This window comes from Eurosta solidaginis, chromosome 4 (genome assembly GCF_040869045.1).
Source record: "Eurosta solidaginis isolate ZX-2024a chromosome 4, ASM4086904v1, whole genome shotgun sequence".
Lineage (NCBI taxonomy): Eukaryota > Metazoa > Arthropoda > Insecta > Diptera > Tephritidae > Eurosta > Eurosta solidaginis.
In genome coordinates this window covers 123,413,405-123,432,464 of record NC_090322.1, presented here as the reverse complement: position 1 = coordinate 123,432,464, position 19,060 = coordinate 123,413,405, and the positions used below count along the sequence as shown (strand labels likewise).

At 38.5% G+C, this 19,060-nt stretch overlaps 1 protein-coding gene across 3 annotated transcripts; it reads right to left on the bottom strand.

Annotated features, from left to right (window-relative positions):
- Positions 1-1,901: 1,901 nt before the first annotated feature.
- LOC137248163 (PHD finger protein rhinoceros-like) lies at positions 1,902-8,813 on the bottom strand. Of its 3 annotated transcripts, XM_067779023.1 has the most exons (5): positions 8,691-8,813; positions 8,505-8,625; positions 2,440-2,634; positions 2,166-2,382; positions 1,902-2,076 (listed from the first exon to the last, which is right to left on the bottom strand). In XM_067779023.1, exons 2-5 carry the CDS (start codon positions 8,513-8,515, stop codon positions 1,909-1,911), a joined length of 591 nt encoding a protein of 196 aa, XP_067635124.1. In that variant the 5' UTR covers positions 8,516-8,625; positions 8,691-8,813; the 3' UTR covers positions 1,902-1,908. The 3 variants fall into 3 exon arrangements, with proteins under 3 accessions (XP_067635124.1, XP_067635125.1, XP_067635126.1); XM_067779024.1 differs by lacking the exons at positions 8,505-8,625; positions 8,691-8,813 and adding an exon at positions 4,181-4,441; XM_067779025.1 differs by lacking the exons at positions 8,505-8,625; positions 8,691-8,813 and adding an exon at positions 4,197-4,441.
- Positions 8,814-19,060: the final 10,247 nt, after the last annotated feature.

Here is a 19,060-nt window from a genome sequence, read left to right as displayed (position 1 = left end):
GAGTCGTTAAAAAATGATGTTAGCTCTTTTTTGAAGTGCAGAGCATTACTTAAATATAGATAGTCAGGTTCCTTCGTGTGTATCAATTTATGGAGGAAGGACAGTGTTTTGACTTTTAAAAGATTTTCGAAGGAAATGTTTAGCAACCTTTCAGCATGTTGTGATACGTGGTCAAGTCTTTTCAACTCATAAACATATCTAGCAATGTTGTTGTAAACAACATTTAGTTTGTTCTTGCACAGATAGTCACAGTTTGAGTAAATCACACAACCATGGGTAGCGTAGGTATTAAGTACGCTTTAGCCAGAAGTAGTCTTATGTGCAAAGGCGTGAAATACTGTGTTAACCATAGTGTACGAAGCATTCCATACACTTTTCCAACCGTTATAAAAATATGGTCTTTCCATGTCAATGTTTTGTTAAAAATTACACCTAAGTTTTTCGCTGTATCTACGTATTCTATAACGGAATTGTCGAACACTGCATTCTCTAAATCATTAGTGGGGAAAGACCTTCTATGAATGACAATACATTTTGACTTATTCGGGTTTATACATAAGCCATTCATATTAGCCCATGAAAATATTTGATTCAAATCGTGGTTTAAGTTACTTATACACAAGCTAGTTTGATCACGAGGACAACACGTAAACAACTGCACATCATCAGCGTAGATATGAACATTACAATACTTAAGGACATCGGGTAAGTCATTGGTATACAGAACAAATAACAAAGGACCCAGGATAGAGCCTTGAGGGACGCCTCTTAAGACATGTAGGAAGTCAGACTTTTCACCATCAATACATACTGCTTGAGTCCTATCGCCACGATATGATCTTATAAGGGCAACTGCATGACCAGAGAAGTTAAATAAGTTTACCAGCTTCCTACAGAGCAGAGTGTGGTCTACAGAATCAAAAGCTTTAGAGTGGTCAAGAAGTGTTAAGAAGGCAATGTAACTTTCATCCACTCGCTCACGAATTTCTTCTGTCACTTCTTTTAGTTTATTTTTTATTTTTGTATAGTAAGATAAAATGGTATAGTAATATTTCAAAATCTGGAAAAAGCCGCCTCAACAGACTTCGTTGAAAAAGAAAATTTTCACGTAAACAATAACTTACCTGTAATCGTTGCGCCCGTGCTTCATTCATCATCATTCTTCAGAACTCATATCTGATTTTCGACTTTTACGTAGTCGGCAATCGTCCTCATCATTAGCTGCTCCATGTGTTGTATTATGTTTGTTTGTGTTACTGCTATGAGCACCACCGCTACCTTCCCTTTTGCCTTTACTAACGCTATCTTTTTGACAGTAGGAACGCAATTTAACACTAATTAATTGCACGCATCTCAAGACCATGTTGAAATGCGCTAACCACATGATAGGCGGTTTTACATGTATTCACGGAACATTGTATACAAGCACCGATTCGTGCTCGACACAAAATGGATGGAGTGCTCGATATTTTTGTTATTGGTTCCATGCGATCAACACAACCGATGCTTACTTCGAGTATCCATAGAGCGCAGGAAACATGTGCCCAATGTTTGCCTGATTTGGTTGATTTCATGGCGCCAGCCTTATTTGGGCAGAGCAAACAGTCTGGATTAATACCCACTCAACATGTCCGACAGAGCCATTGTCCTGGTATAAAAGAAAACAATATTTTGTTTAAATTTAGTGATTGTTCAATTAATATAAAATACTTTTGATAATTAGATTTTTTTTTAAGTGAACATTCGTAAGAGGCGAAAATCATTTATAGGTGGGATATGAAGTTAATTTACACATTTAACAACTATTACTAAACGCTTTCATATCTTTGTTCTTTTGATTAAGTTCAAATATGTATTTTTTATTTAAAAGTAAAAGAAAAACAAACCCGATGTAATCGCTGTAATACCCTAACATGCCTGATTTACACAAATATTGCAATTATCACAGAAAACAATTTCATTTGCTTCCTCTGAGTCTGGTGATCGACACACATCGCATATAACATTTTCATCATAATCAATGCCAAGGCCTTCCTCCTTCTTCAGGATCACCTGTATTTGTTTCCAACATCGTATCTGTACATATATAAAAATATATTTCTTTCAGTACTATGTTATGTATAGATTTGTATATACACAAATTAAACAGAAAAGTAACAGCGTACCTCCAGTTCTTCGATGACGCGCTCAAATTGCGTTTCCCTTATGGAATAAGCACCATATTGCTTACGATCGGAATTAAGTAATTGCAGCGATGATTCATCGACCGGGTCATTGTCGTAGGCACATGTATTTTCCGCTTGCGTAACCACATTTGTTAGACAATGCAAATCGCTCGAGTAGGTATTGTCTTTGCTTATACGCAGGAAGCGATTTTTGGAGCTAATACAAAAAAGTATTAAGCATATTAAACTTGAGTGAATAACATGTAGAACTTACAGTTTAAAGTCATGCGAAGGCGGCATAATTGGTTCTGATAGCACATAAACGGTTGGCTTTGGCAAAGAGTCAGGATTGACAGGCACCTGCACGCCCTTCTCCCACTCTTGCTTCCATTGATCATTTACAATGAGATACTCGTAATTAGCCAAAGGCTCTGAATCCGGCACTTTCATTGCACTTATGACATCCTTTCTGTAAGTGAAAGAGAAAACAAATTCAAATTTTAAACTTATATGTATCGCTAAACCATATTAAACTTAATTAAACCATATTAAACTTAATTAAATTAAACAACTTTGTAAAAGAATAACATTTATTCAGTTATAACCTTCCTTGTTAACAATGCATCTTAGTTACGATATTTCTATTAGGATATCGCACCCCCGCTTCAGAAGTGACACAACTCAAAAAAATCAATTTCTGGTATTAAGGCATTTTTGAATGGTATAAGTTTAGTCCCATACGCTAGAAAACCGACACAACCTAAATGTTCAAAGCTTTCCGGCCCCAAGTGACAATTTTGAACTTTGGTATTTAGCTCTAGCAAAACGTCCTGAAACGACACATTTATTATTGTGTAATTTTAAAAATTTTTTTAAGCCAATTAATTCGAGTTGGGTCATTTCTGATAAAATTATTTAGTGGAATAATTTTGGATCACTTTCGAAAAATCCTTAAACCACAGCCAAAGGTAAGTTTCTTTTTCTGTTTCCCCTATTGATTAAAATATATAAGATAATAGTCTTTTTACAATTTAACTTCGTGCTAATAACTGGCAAACATTTATATCGTTTAATCAATTGAGAAAAATACTATACTATTATTATACTTAATTTGTTTACTTTGTAGCAATGTCTGAAAGTCGCGCAAAAAAGGTGCTGAATATTTTGCTCAAGCAATGTCAGGAGATCGGCGGCCACCGTGGTGTGATGGTAGCGTGCTCCGCCTATCACACCGTATGCCCTGGGTTCAACTCCCGGACAAAGCAACATCAAAATTTTAGAAATAAGATTTTTCAATTAGAAGAAAATTTTTCTAAGCGGGGTCGCCCCTCGGCAGTGTTTGGCAAGCACTCCGGGTGTATTTCTGCCATGAAAAGCTCTCAGTGAAAACTCATCTGCTTTGCAGATGCCGTTCGGAGTCGGCATAAAACATGTAGGTCCCGTCCGGCCAATTTGTAGGGAAAATCAAGAGGAGCACGACGCAAATTGGAAGAGAAGATCGGCCTTAGATCTCTTCGGAGGTTATCGCGCCTTACATTTATTTATTTTTTTTAATGTCAGGAGATTGAGCAGAACAATAAACAAATTGTGAATGTTCTTTTAGCGGAGAAAATTACTAATGATGTAGATGTATCCACTTTACTAGATTTTCCGGAAATAAGTAAGTAAAGTTAATTATTTATTTTTTTATAGCTCAACCTAATTCAGTAAGTTTTGTAGATGCAGTGTCTTCATCCGAAACAAGTACTTTGCCTAGTTTTGCTGCACCTCTAAGTCTTCATCTTAAAGATAGCAAAAAAGAAGATATTCTATCACTCCTACATGCTAATCACATTAACAAGTTTTATGCTGACTTTTATGAATATCTATAGTGGCTCTAATATATAAAATACTATTTATTAAATATCACAGCTAATAATCTAAAATAAGATACCAGTTTGTTCTTAGTATTATACATGTTTAAAACCTATGTATTTATTCAATGTATATTCAATGCATTAAAATGTATACCATACACTATGAGTTATGTACTTCTAGAACAATGGTCACCATTTAGTTGAATAATTATTGGCGCCACTTCACACGTATTATTATTCTCTTTCGTCTTTAGTTGTCGCAAAAAGATACTTCGCAAACAAACGCTCATGCGCAGAAGGTTTTCATGTTTTAATATTAACAATTTATTTTGTTTAAATATTTCCTTAGACTCAAGCAATAAAGTAGTATTTATATGACACATTTACGAATTATTTTTTGTGTGTTAACAGACATGCGTGCATACGTCCTACCTCATTGATTTTTCATCAACAACTAAACCACCACCAATAAGATGATTTTAGTTCTACTCACACAGCCACAGTTTGAAATTTGGTTATCCCTGTTCTAGAAGTTACTTCAAATATAAATATGTTTCAAAAAATATTATATTGTTTTCATTTTACGGTGCGTTACAATATTTTTTGTGAATATAAAAATAAAGTTAAAGTGACACAACTAAAAATAATGTAAATTTTATAACCAAATCATAAACGACACAACTCATCAAAAAAATAGTTAAAACATTTTCTGGAAAAATTATTTCTAAAATAATGCTAAATATTCTACTAAAGGTAACGATAAAGGCAAAGCAACTTGAATTTAAAAAGTCTGGTAACTTTGGAAACAAAACAAATTATGTATCAAATTTAACCGTCTCTAAATCAATGTTGTTGTTGTTGTTGTTGTAGCGATAAGGTTGCTCCCCGAAGGCTTTGGGGAGTGTTATCATGTAATGGTCCTTTGCTGGATACAGATCCGGTACGCTCCGGTACCACAGCACCATTAAGGTGCTACCCCGACCATCTCTGGAACGATTTATGTGGCCATATTAAAACTTCAGGTCATCCCCTCCCTCCCCACCCCCAAGTTCCCTGAGGAGTTTGGGGCCGCCAGAGCCTCGTCTGTTAATTAAGCAGGATTCGCCGCGGATAGGTGAGGTTGACAATTGGGTTTGGAGAAGCTATATATTGCGCTGGCAACCTGAAGGGTTGCGCTACACAGCCCCTTGAATCTGGTATTTTAGTCGCCTCTTACGACAGGCATACCTACCGCGGGAATATTCTGACCCCCTACCCCGCTGGGGTTCTCTAAATCAATATTGTTGTTTTTCTACTTATGTCACTTCTGAAGCGGGGGTGCAATATGTTGATATGTAATTTTTTGTGCAAAGCATCGGATCTACTCGGCCGAATGTCAAAGATATGTCGTTTGCTTATATCAATACGTTCTATTAGCAAAAACCCAGTTTTTTTAAGCCTAATTTCAAAAGCAACGAATATTGATAATGATTTTTTGCATGGGCCTGAGGAGACAATAAAAACATCAAACAAAAATGTATGTTTACATGAATCCGAAATCGTAAAGTTTTCGTGGTGACACTGATAAAGTTTCATCTTCAAAAAGTCTTCCAACAATACCACCAACTTTGTATCAAAGTCCAGATTATTTAAACGACTTCGTGATTGTCATGACGAGCCATTTCCTGACTGGTTAGTGTGGAGTGCCAGTGGCAATGCTTTTTATTGCCTACCATGTCGTCTGTTAAGCACCAATACTTTAAGTCGACCTAAAATTTGTTGCCCTGACGGATATTCGAAATTCCAGGTATGGAAGAAGCTATACGATAAACTGCCATCACACGAAAATACTCAACATCACATTAAATTAGATTAGATTGATATTTACTATTATGTTTACATATTTTTTGCTTTCACAATAAATTTTAAATATCACAAATTCATTTTCATTTCACAGACATGTATGATATATATATATATTAAGTAATAAAAAGTATACATATTATGTAATAAAATGTAATAAAAAAGTATTTTAGCCTCAAATAACATCTATGCATAGCATAAATGTTAAATTCAATGATGATCTTTACAAAATCTTATTCAAAAAAGAAGGCTACAATTGATACACTTATCAACAATGACCACCTAATAACTGAAACTCCAAAGTGGAAAGAAATTGTATATAGAATTTTGGACACTATTTTATTTTTGGGTGAAAAAGGTCTAATTTTCAAGGCGAAGGTGAACGAAACGATGGACATTTTTTGGGCATCTAAGGTCTCATAAGCCATTATGATCAAATACTTAGACATCATTTGGAGAAAGTTAGGATTTCACAACAGCAGCACAAACGTTTACAAGTTCACTATCTTTCCCCAGACATTCAGAACGAGTTTACAGAAATTTGTGCAAAACACGTAAGGGGAACTATATTAGATCAACGCAAGAAAGCCAAGTAACAAATTTTTCAATTCAAGAACGGTTTTTGACTTTCGTGAATTGTAACCAAAAAACTGGTCAGAAACTGATCTAATTTTCCATACTTGATTGAAGATTGTCGATAACGGCGCCAATATGAAAGGAGCTTACAACGGAGAACTACGTCACATTCTCGACAAATCCGAAAATCCAGAGCCGTAATAAAATCCTCAAATCCCTTACTGGCAGTACCTGGGGAAAAGATAAAGAAACGCTCGTTACTACATACAAGCAATTGGCCAGCCGTTTACGTGCTACGCGTAACCCATATGGTCACCAAGCCTAAAAACTACCCACTGGAAGAAGCTACAGGCCTGCCAAAATACTGCTCAAAGAATCGCCACGGGCTGCCTTCTTATGTTCCCAGAACACCATCTACATAATGAGGCGAGAATACACCCCATCAGGGAGAGAAATGAGATGCTAACCAAACAGTTCCTGTTGAATACCCAGAAACCTGGGCATCCAAACAGACATCTGATTGATGAGCCAACACCGCCTAGGGGCTTAAGGAGTCATCTCCGTAAGCATTTTGAGGAAATACGGCACCTGAGAACCCAGCCGTATGAAGCAAAAAAACACAAGCAGGTCCTTGGCGAACTCTACAAACAGGTGTCGGCCCTTTATGTCAGGAATTGCCCGGTGAATCCAGTACTCAAATAAAAGTACCCAAAACTTGTGGAGGAGGAACGCATACTCCACAGGGAAACGCGTGTCACTTTTGCTCAACTTCGATCTGGATACTGTCTCTTACCTATCTAGAATCAACCCCGACATACAAAATGTATGCCCCGCTTGCAATGTGTCCCCACATGACACCAACCATCTCTTTAATTGTAATGTGGAACCAACGCCTCTAACACCCCTTTCATTATGGTCCACCCCTGTTGAAACAGTAAGTTTCCTTGGACCCCCGTTAGAGGATATTGATGACAATTTGTGATAGGGCGAAACACTGCTACAACAACAACAAAAGTTGTTTGAAATTAACATTAGCACATTTCACACCGATTATAAAACAGTTACCTTTTATTTATTTTGAATCATTGTAACTATAAGTAATTCTATTAATTTTTCTGTACACGACCACTCAAGAACTGTCCTCGAAACACTCTAAAGGAAGTCTAAGGAAAGTAGTAGTATGACCAAGATTGACAAAAAAAGTTACAGGATTTATATCACGTTATTTAGACATTAACCTAAGTGCAGATCGAAGGTGAACAGGGTGATGCAAATCTGGGTTTAATAACATAACGGACGTGCCTTAACCGTCTTGGAGACGTAGCCGCATCAAGCAGTTGTCTGCGGCTCAAAATATTGAGCATTTCCAGAGACAACCGTGGCATTTCTGAGTACCAAGTTTGAGTTTGTAAATCAGAAACTCATTCGACGGGGTCGAACGAACATTTGCGGCGGTATGCTCCTGCAACACAGCTACAACAACAACGGTATGCTCCTAAGAATGATTTTATGTGTAGTGTTGTGGAATAATTAAACGTTTTTTTTATCCTTGCAAATACAGGCGTAATAGTTCTTGATTGCATGATGTTTGATTTTTAAATTGATGTCATTACTCTATTGCTTTTAGAAGCTCTTTAATGTCTTCTAATGTCCTTTTAAAGTCTGAAGTGCGTTTTTATAATTTTGCCTGCTATGAAACTTCTGCCGTTGTTGTTGTATTAACGATAAAGGCGCTCCCTGAAGGTTTTGGGTCCTTTGTCGGATGTAGATCCCGTACGTTCCAGTAACAAAAACCATTAAGGTACTAGCCCGACCATCTCAGGATTGGAAATTACGAGGCGCATCGTATGCGTAACTATATTGACTCCTTCTGATGGAGAGAATCAACGAAAGTGGAAGTAGGGCACCATCCGTTGCCTCCCCCGTTTAGTCCTGCTTGATTTGTATAATTTATTTGCAATCATCAGCCATATAGTCACTAGCGCTTGCTTGATACACATTTTAACTCATAGGTATGTACTTACTGGAACACTAAAAACAATACCAAACAACAAAGCAATATTACCTGTTCGACATATCATTGTATTCCCCACCCAACCGAAGTATGAATTTGAGAAGCCATTCACCAGCTGAAACTGTTTACGTGTCATAGCAGATACTCCCCCAAAATTTATCGATAAGCCAACCTGAAAACGTATTTGCAAGTTTTAGACCAAAAAATGCAAGTTTTAAAATGTGAATTATGAATTACTTGAAGTTTAATGTGTCTATAGCAACCGACATGTGCCGCGGTTGCCGCGGGCATGTGTATAAATTTCGATTATCTAAAGGTAACAAGTCAACGTCATGGAAGATAAAGCAGTCCCATGGAAATATGTTTAATGCTTCTAGGAAGCCAATATTCATCAGTTAAGCTCGATTGAAAGCTTTTCCATTTGTTTGCTCGATAAGAAATTTCTATATATGCTGTTTCCTTAGGAATGGATGAATGTTTCGCAGGAAAACTACCAAATGAGCGTAACTATCCCTAAACGGAACCACTATTGCAACGTGATGCTTCGGAACACAATCATTTGGCTCAAATGATCGTCCTGTCTTTAAAAACGGAGCCAATTCAGCTTTTACAATATCCAAGGACTCTAAAGTTCTATTTGGAGTTATGAGACCTTCATCTAAAGAAATGAAAGTAGAATATCAGGAATAATACGTTAAAGTTAATGTTGTTGTTATAACATCGGTGTGACAATCCTTGGCCGGAAATATCAGACCGATCCACTGTGATACTTTGACCTGACTGCCATGTGTACTACATATATAACGTTTGCTCCTGAATAAAATAGTTAGCTTACTCTCATCGATCTTCGGTGCTTTAGACGTCCTATTTATAGAAGCAGCATAATGTGTATTGTGTCTTTATAGGCCGCCAAGTATTAGGCATTGAATCCATATTTGATTTTCCATTGTCATAGCCAGTACTATTATTATCGCCAATTGATAAACTAGACAATTGGGACTCGACATCTTGCGAAAATATTGTGTGATTAACAGACAACGATTCGTTTTGTTAATTAACACATCACTGCAAATGTTATCCAATTTAGAAAACCTATGCATATGACGAATGCTATAAGAATAAAGCATATACTAAATTAGGGGGCACATACGATAAAGCACACTCACCAAAATTGGTGGCGATTGATGTCGCATTGGCAGTGGTAGCCTCTGTACCTGCCGGACCATTTGTTGGCGTTTTTTCTACATTGCTCTCAGATTTTGTATTATTCTCCGTCTCAATGGTTGCGCTGCTGTTGTTATTGGGTTTGTTTGCACTCGAACGGTATAATCCTCTTCTGGTTCATCGGTCTCCATATTTATTGTATTCCCGTTGTTTGAAGAACTAGGACCTGATTCTATTTTAGATGACGAAGTGCTTGATATGGCTTTACGTGACGAACTCGGCCCATCATCGGCATTTAATATAGCTGCTGTTGATGTAGAAGAGCCCTGCGGCTTAGAATATGGATCAGATCTAAAACACCTTCATTAGTGGCATCAGCTATTACTGCTGCATAGCGTCTGCCACGTTAATATGGGGATTGTGGTTTTGGAAAATTGTGATAACATACTCGCGAAATACGTTGCCACTTCGACTCCCCCGTGACTATCATACACAGCGAAAAATGAGGTATTTACAACATTTAAAAGCGATTTGTGAGCGTCCTACAAGTAATAAATTGTTTGCAAGACTCCATTTTTTTCTTTTTGTTTTTATTCTGACATTCCGAGCAAAATAAAGGAATGGGTTCCACTTTCATTCCCTTTTATTAAGACATTTACTCTTATTCCCGTACTTACTCCCGTATGCACATGCAAATAATGATGTTCGTTAGTGGTACGATAGATATGCTTATATTCTACACAATACCTGCCATGTACGTTTACAGATGAAGATGATATTTTTACAGCTTTAGGTATGTACACTTTTAATTTTGCAGCATATTTGGTAATAAAATACCATGTAAAGTAATTCCATGTGTTGAGTAAACAATTACATGCAAAAGTCATTAAACGGAACAGTAATTCTAACGACAGCATGACACTATTAATACATGTCCAAAAACATCAAGAGGGGTATCAAAAGAGGTGTTTTGGATCTAGGATCGCATAGGTGTTTTGCTCGGGTATAGTTTTGGTTTCCAAACCGTTGTTGGACCCACCCAAGTAAGTTTTTTTATAAGCGCGGCTGAAAGCCACCAATGTAGAAAGGTGTTCTGCGCAAAAATACTATGAATCCCACCCCTGCTTTACGGTTTTTCGTTAATATTTTTTGAACGAGCTACATTTTTTTTTCCGCCGTCAGATTATTGTTGTCGATGTCAATACGCGTCATTGGACACCTCTCTCGATATTTTTGGACGCGTATTAGCGGTGTCATGCTGTCGTATAAAATTACCAACAGAACTTATGTGAAAGTACGCAAATCAACTTCAGTCTGCTACGAGTATCCATATATATTTGGTAATTAAATACCAAGTAAATTATTCTTTGTGTTGATTAGCCATGTAGAATTCACTAAAAAAGAACTTATGAGACAACTAACGTTAGGTTGAACTGGGCGGTCCGTGAATACCTCACATAGACTGAATGGGTCCGTAGTGTTACTAGAAGTTTATTTAATGACCAAACTGAATAGCCTTATAAAACCCAGAACCTATGTATCACTCCTAATAGCTGAATTCTGATAAGCGCAGGGCAGGAGCACGATCGTTTCCTCCTCCAACCCGTACTTCCTACATCTGCTATCACTGACCAAGCCTAAGTTAAAGGAATGTGATGCCAGACGGCAGTGTCCAGTCAAAATCCCCTAATGAGTCTACAGCCCTCTCTTTTTAATGATAGAAGCAACTTTGTTAGCCTAAGGTTGTAAGACCTACACTTTATCTTCCACCTTTAGAGCCCGCAACTTATGTGACAGTTCTCAAATCAACTTAAGTTTGTCAAGTATTCTACGAGTTAAGTGTGACTACGTGGCTCTGAGCCCTGAGGCGTAACCCAGGTAAAATATCGAGAGAGGTGACAAAAGACGCGTATTTACCTCGACAATAATAATCCAAAGTTGGAAAGAAAATTCTTAACTCGTTCAAGAGATTTTAACGAAAACTTGAAAAATGACCGCGGTTCCTTCCGAAACCGTCGTGGGATCCACAGTATTTTTGCGCAGAACAACTTTCTGGGTTGGCAGCCGCGATTATAAAACATTACGGTGGGATCAAAATTAAATGCGTGCAAAATCCCTCAAATAGAGTTTTACCGTTTGATATTTCATCATTCCCCGTAGTCATACTCAGCTCGTAGCATTTAAATGCGTATAGAATATTTATGATGATATTATTAGAATTTATAAAGTTTTTTCTTTAATTGCATAATTAGATTTTAAGACCAAGATACAAACAAGTTTTAAGTGTAGACTCTATGTAAGGAAAACCAAGGTCCTAAAAAACGCCGGTCCGGTGGCAACGCTGGCAATTTCACGTAAAAATTTTTTCGGGCATAAGAAAAGTGGTGAGTGCTATAAAACAAAGAAAATAATAAAAATAAAACCATTTTGGTTGAATGTTTTGATAAAAAAAAAAGAGAAAACATGTTAATAAAATGATTAAAAGTGGTGAAGTGAGTGATCAGTGCGCAGTAAGTGTTTAAGTGGGGTTTAAAGATAGGGCATTTTTGGGGGGGGTTTTTCGCAAATATCTCGAGAAGTATCCGCCACCGGATTCGAGATCCTGGGACCGAAACGCGTCTCTGGGTACCACTCTCGAATTTTTGCGTCGCGTATTAGCAGTCGACCCCTCAACTAGACTATTACCCCATATTAAATATATAAACAACATGTATGAATTTGTTAGTGATAATTTGTCATGCTTTTGTTGATAATCAACTGAAGAAGGCAAATACCAAAGAGTTCGAAGTTCATGTAAATACCAATTGATTTCTTTAAATAGCGTTTGGAGAACAAAACCCATATGTATGTATGCATACAACTGCATAGAAAGGGAGGGATTAATTAATTATGATCAGTAGATTTATAGGATTTTTATTATTTTCCCTGCGTCGCCGTTGATATTACATTGCGTTAAGAGAGGACATCAACACCTTACCCACAACCAGTTAAACTTTTAGTAAATTTTGCTCTTTTCATTACTGATTCAAAACGTGGGAAGTTATATATGTAGCATTCCATGGAGACTTTCGCATTGCGGTCATTATTAATATTCAATCCCTAGAAGGTTCAATGTAGTCATATCAATAGGTCCGGAGATGGTCGGGTTAGTACCTCAATGGTGCTTGTTACCGGAACGTAGATAGATAATTTATTGAGGATTGCACAGTGACTTGCACATCTCCTTCACAGCACCTCATCGTAGCCGACTTCTTTGATGAACCCTAGCAGAGTTCTTGGCTTGAGGTATTAAATGTGGGAATGCACTGGCCATGGTGAGCTCATAAACTTAGCCCTACGTTTTGCGATTGCTTCGTATTCTTTGAGGATATGGTCCGCCGTCTGCTGATCGATCACAAAATCGGCATGTGTTATTCGATAGTATGCCCACTATCTGCATACGGCTGTTCAGTCTATAATGCCCTGTAAGAATAGCTCTTGGGATTCTTCGGTTATCTTTCGATAGGTCTATTATTGCCCTGTAGCGACTTGTGCTATAACTTCCTAACAGTAACATAGATTGTCTCAAACCTGGCGTATTGCTCCAGTGTTCTCTCCTCCCCCCCCCCCCCCCCCCCCCCCCTTCTCCTAATAAATACCCCTGTGAGCCAACTGACAGGAACGGCTCGAGATCGATGGGTCATGCAGTTCCTGCCTCTCTTTCCGGGTTGTCCGCCTGCTCTTGTTGTAGCAGTGCTTCGCCCCATCCAATAGGTGCGACAGATCACAAATTGTCATCAATGTCCTCTAACGGGAGTCCAAGGAAACAGAAAGTTTCAACAGGGGTGGACCATAATGAGAGGAGTGTTAGAGGCGTTGATTCCACAATACAGTTAAAGAGATGGTTGGTGTCATGTGGGGACACATTATAAGCAGGACCATTTCTCATGACCGGGGTCAGGAGAAGGACACGGATTGGGTTCGATACCTTCCCGGAGGAGGAGAGTATGGCGCAGACCCGCTGCATGGATCTGCTGGGAGGATTATAATTTGTGGGAGGGACGCAACAAACTAAACACTAGAGTCCGCCTGCTCATTACCCTGTACTCCCCTGTGGCCTGGGACCCAGTGCAACAGTACTACGTTGTGCACCCAAGGATCAGTGCTGACTTTATTTCGAACGCCACAATTGCCTTTAGTGGGGCCTGACTGTCTGACTGAGTATGGCAATTGTTTCATTGGAGTATCAGCGCTGAAGGTTCAGCTTAGCGCACCAACATATGGCGAATACTTCCGCTTGAAAGCTGCTCGTATGTGCTTTTAGAGGTACTGATATTTTGGCTCTGGGTCCGGAGACTCTGGTTTCAATCCCCTCTGGCGTCTTCGAACCAGGGCCGTAGAAAGAAAATCCGGGGCCGGGACTAAAAAAATTTACGACCCCCTATAAAAAATCCACTAATACATTTGATTAACGTGAATTAATGACGTTTCATTCATAAATCATTATTGATGGATTACATCAAAAAAAATTTTTGCCACATCAACTAAATGATTTTTGGCTAAGAGCTGACAATAAAGTTAACACAGAATATTTACTATTTGTTTTATTTTATTGTAACGTAGAAATAAAATTCTCTTTTAACAGCCACATATTATTTCAAATAATCTTTTCTAGTTATTTGGTAACATGTTCATACATTTCTGATAAATTTAATGATGATTATAAATTTTAATTATTCAATATAGAATGTTCGGATATCAAAGAGTGGCTTTACTTGCTTTTTTCGCTGTAAATTTTTTTATAATAATATCAAAATTTAACTGTCTTGCCAAAACGGATGCAACACAAAGCGTGGAAAGTCCTAAAACTCGCTCTTTAGATGAACACGATCTATGAAAGTCTTTCATTCTTGAAAGGAAGCTGAAGGAACGTTCTGCACTAGATACAGTGACAGGTAAAGTGCAAAAGGTACGTAAACCAATACAAAAGTTGGGGGAAAATTGTATACATATTTTGAAAATAGACGGCATTTAGCAATTCCAATGGTGACAGACCTTTATCAAAATTTGCTTCGTAAATGTGTTTCAAGTGAACTATTTCACATTCTAAGCTTTGAGAAATATCCGACTTGTATTTTTCGACAAATTTTGCTGCGCTCGCCCGAACCGTAGTTTCATCCATGTCTTAAATTGCCACAAAAGGAAAACTTTTCGTTCAAATTTCTCATAGCTGCAAATCGTTCAGTAATGCCAGTGATTACCGAATCAACGATCACCAAGAATGTATTGTTTTTGAAATCAGACTCTGAATCATCCGTAATAATCTCATTTAAATTATCTTCAGAACGCCTTTTGGGTTTTCTCTTTCGAATGTCCGGAAACTTTGGCGAGATGTTCAATTGAATAGCAAATGTTTTACATTCGTTTAAAATTGTTTCCCATTGGTTCCTGATCAACTTCAAATCAGCTAATAAGGCATCTAGATGTCGGACCTCAACATCTGTGGTGGCGTATCTCGCTTGGAGGACCACGCTTCTTTCATTAATGGTAGGGTTTTGAACCAAATTGAGGACAGCAAGATACATTCGAACTTGTTGATGTACTTGAGAATGCCGGTAACATCGCCGTATGCTTGCCCAGCAAATTTGGCTTTTGGCTGAAAGACTATGAAGAGAGCTAGGTACATTTTTTTTGAGGATGTCACATCGTTGTGGAGTGCTGCCGAAGAAAATAATTGCAGTCTTACAACATTCTGCAGCATCAACACCACATAAATTGATAGCGTTTTCTTTTCTGAAATAAATTGTTGCCTAAGTAAATGGTAATACTCTACCCCATCGGGTTTGGGGGTCAGAATATACCCGCGGTAGGTATGCGTAAGAGGGGACTAAAATATCAGATTCCAGGGGCTGTGTAGCGCAATCCTGCAGGTTGCCAGCGCAATACATAGCTTCCCCAAACCTAATTGTCAACCTCACCTATCCGCGGCGAATCCTGTTTCACTAACAGACGCGGCTCTGGCGACCCCAAGCTCCTCATGGAACTTGGGATGGGGAGGGAGGGGATGGCCTGAAGGTTTAATGTGGTCACATAAATCGTTACCGAGATGGTCGAGGTAGCACCTTAATGGTGCTGTGGTACCGGAGCGTACCGGATCTGTATCCGGCAAAGGACCATCACATCGAAAATACTCCTCAAAGCCTTCGGGGAGCAACCTTATCGCTACAACAACAACAACAACAATAGAGTTACTCCTACCACAGAAAATGGTCAAATTTATAGTGCATACAAAGAACATTTCAACTCACCAAATTCACTCATATTAACAGAGTATATGTGGAACTTAAGAGCGAATTGAGAGTTTCACAAAGTTGCACTGCCACACCGCCATTTTATACAGGGTAAAAGTGTAACGCTTTTGCGTTGCGAGCAGGCAAGAATTTTCACAAAAGAACGAAATACACCGTAAAGGCGTTGCCTGTTTTTTAGAACAGAACAACAACGCTTGCGTAACACTTTATCCAGAAAAGAAAACGCTATAACAGCTGCGGGTTGCACAAGGCGAGTAATCAGCTTTCGAGTTTTTCTCGAGAATGTGACGTAGTGCTCCGTTGTAAGCTCCTTTCATAGTGGCGCCGTTATCGTATCCTTGTGCACGACAATCTTCAATCATGTATGCCAAATAAGATCAGCGATTTTCTGAGCAGTTTTTTGGTTACAATTCACGAAAGCCAAAATCTGTTCTGGAATTGTAAATTTGTTGCTTTCGAATTGAAATGGAGTGAGCGCAAAATGAACGTAGTCAACGTGACTAGCATCAAGCATAGCATCAACGATAATAGCAAAATACTTAGCTTTCTTGCCTTGATCTAACATAGTTTCCCTCACATGCTTTGCACAAATTTCTATAAACTCGTTCTGAATGTCTGGGGAAAGATAGTGAACTTGTAAACGTTTGTGCTGCTATTGTGAAATCCTAACTTTCTCCAAATGATCTCTAAGTATCGGATCATAATGGCGTATGAGATCTTATATGCCCAAAAAATGTCCATCCTTTCGCTTTTTGAAAAAAAAAAAATAGTGTCCAAAATTCTATATAAAATTTCTTTCCACTTTTGAGTTTCAGTGATTAGCTTGTTCATTGATAAGTGTATCAATTGTAGCCTTCTTTCGAATTAGGTTTTGTAAAGATCGCCATTGAATATAACATTTAATGTGATCTTCAGTATTTTCGTGTGATGGCAGTTTAGCGTATAGCTTCTTCCATACCTGGAATTTCGAATATTCGCCAGGACAACAAATTTTAGGTCCATTTAAAGTATTGGTGCTTAACAGACGACATGGTAGGCAATAAAAAGCATTGCTACTGGCACTCCACACCAACCAGTGACGCTCCACTTTCTCTCCATTTGGCAAGATTCTGTTTAACAACGAGGTAGGAAATGCCTCGTCATGACAATCACGTGGAAAAATAACAGGGCACTTTTGATAACCTCGACGAATTATTTCGTTGACTTCTTCAGATCGCAAAAACTCATTATTCACGGTACCGATATCGAAGTCGTTTAAATAATCTAGACTTTGATACAGAGTTGGTGGTATTGTTGGAAGGCTTTTTGAAGATGAACCTTCATCAGTGTTACCACGAAAACTTTACGATTTCGGATTCATGTAAACATATATTTTTGTTTGATGTTTTTATTGTCTCCTCACAGTTCGAGGGACCAGGTAAAAAATCATTATCAATATTCGTTGCTTTTGAAATTCGGCTTAAAATTTCCACATGGAACAACTAAAGACTCTCCTGAATTAAAAAAAATGTGTTAGTACCTCTAAATCGCGGGCCCCCCGAGAAATACCGGGCCCCTGAGAAATATCGTGCCCTGCACTTGCCAGGCTAAGGCTCCAGCTATTAGGAGTGATAAATCTGTCAGATCTAGAAGCAGCAAGTGGCTTAAGTCCTAGGAAGCTTCTAGTATTTGTCAAGAGGACGGAGTTTTTTTATAACATACATAGGTCCTGGTTCTTGATAGGGTTTTCAGCTTGGTCGTTAAAACAAACTTCTGGTAACACTACGGACTCATTCAGTCTATGTGAGATCCTCATGAACCGGCCACTTCAACCTAACCTATATTTTGTGTTTTGGTTTTTACTTTAGAATCTACCGGTTAAGTAAGCGATGTCAGCTAACTAAGCGCCTTCAAATGTAGATCCATAAGGAACATGAGGTCGCCAGAGCCTCGGCTGTTAAAGAAACAGGATTCGCCACGGGTAGGTGACGTTGACAATTGGGTTGGAGAGGCTATATATTGCGCTGGCAACCCATTGAAAGGATTGCGTTACAAAACCACTTGAATCAATTTGGTATTTTAGTCGCCTCTTACGACAGGCATAGCTACCACGGGTATACTCTAAGCCCACTAACCCGCTGGAGCCATGAGAAGCGTGAGTGCACTTTGGGTGTCGCAAGGCAAGTTCCGTCGTGCCTGGTACTGTTGGGTGTGCGGCCAGGCAAAGCAGCAGGGTACACATGCACCATTCAGGAGGATACCCGCGCCGAGCCCAGAAAATCTGGGAAAATTAGATGTACTGCTCAGATCCAGCAAACGAGTATGTTCTGTACTGGCATATGATAAACTTGCAGACAACCAAACGTTTACTTTCCTGTCCAAAAGGGAATTGGTGCTCGGCACTGCTGCAATTCGTTCCCGGGTTACTCGGGGAAAGCAGTTTTAGCAGTACTTTGTCCGTTTCAATTTGCACATCCATTCAAAGAACTTCGCATAATGGATTAAACAGTCATCTGCATTTATTCGTTTTTGTTTTCGTAGCACGCCTAATTTACTATCTATTACCCCAACATCTATCAATTATCCCTTGTTATAATCTTCGCGTACCCCCGCTACCGGAAGATGCCTTGGCATGGTGGAGGTTCACTTGAATTTACTTTACAGGTCCTGATTCTGGTTATCTGAAATCCCCTTGAGTATCTTGTATTTATTAAGCACTTCCGGTTATATTAAAAACTTATTATCTATCCTTACTGATATTCGTTTCTTTTTCATTCTAGGTAATTCGATTTGACGATGTGGGCATAGCAATATTCTAGCTGTGGCTGTAAGAAGAACGTACATTTGCTCAAACTACAAGAAAACTGCGACAACTGTCCCTTGGCCTTTTTAGTATCACATATAAGGCCCCACCATGCATATTATGGGAAAGGGTCAAGTTCCAAGGCTCAACATCACCTGCAAATCGACTTTGATAGCACTAAATGGGGCTGCATATATTCCGGTATTATATCTACAACACTCATATCTATGCAAACTGATACTAACAACACCACCCGCGTAGGAAAAATTGAGCACCATCAGTGTGAGCTTCGAAACTCAAAATGGTTTCAGAAAGGGCACGACTACGAATGAGTTTATGTCTTTACATATATAGTTTGTACATATAAATAT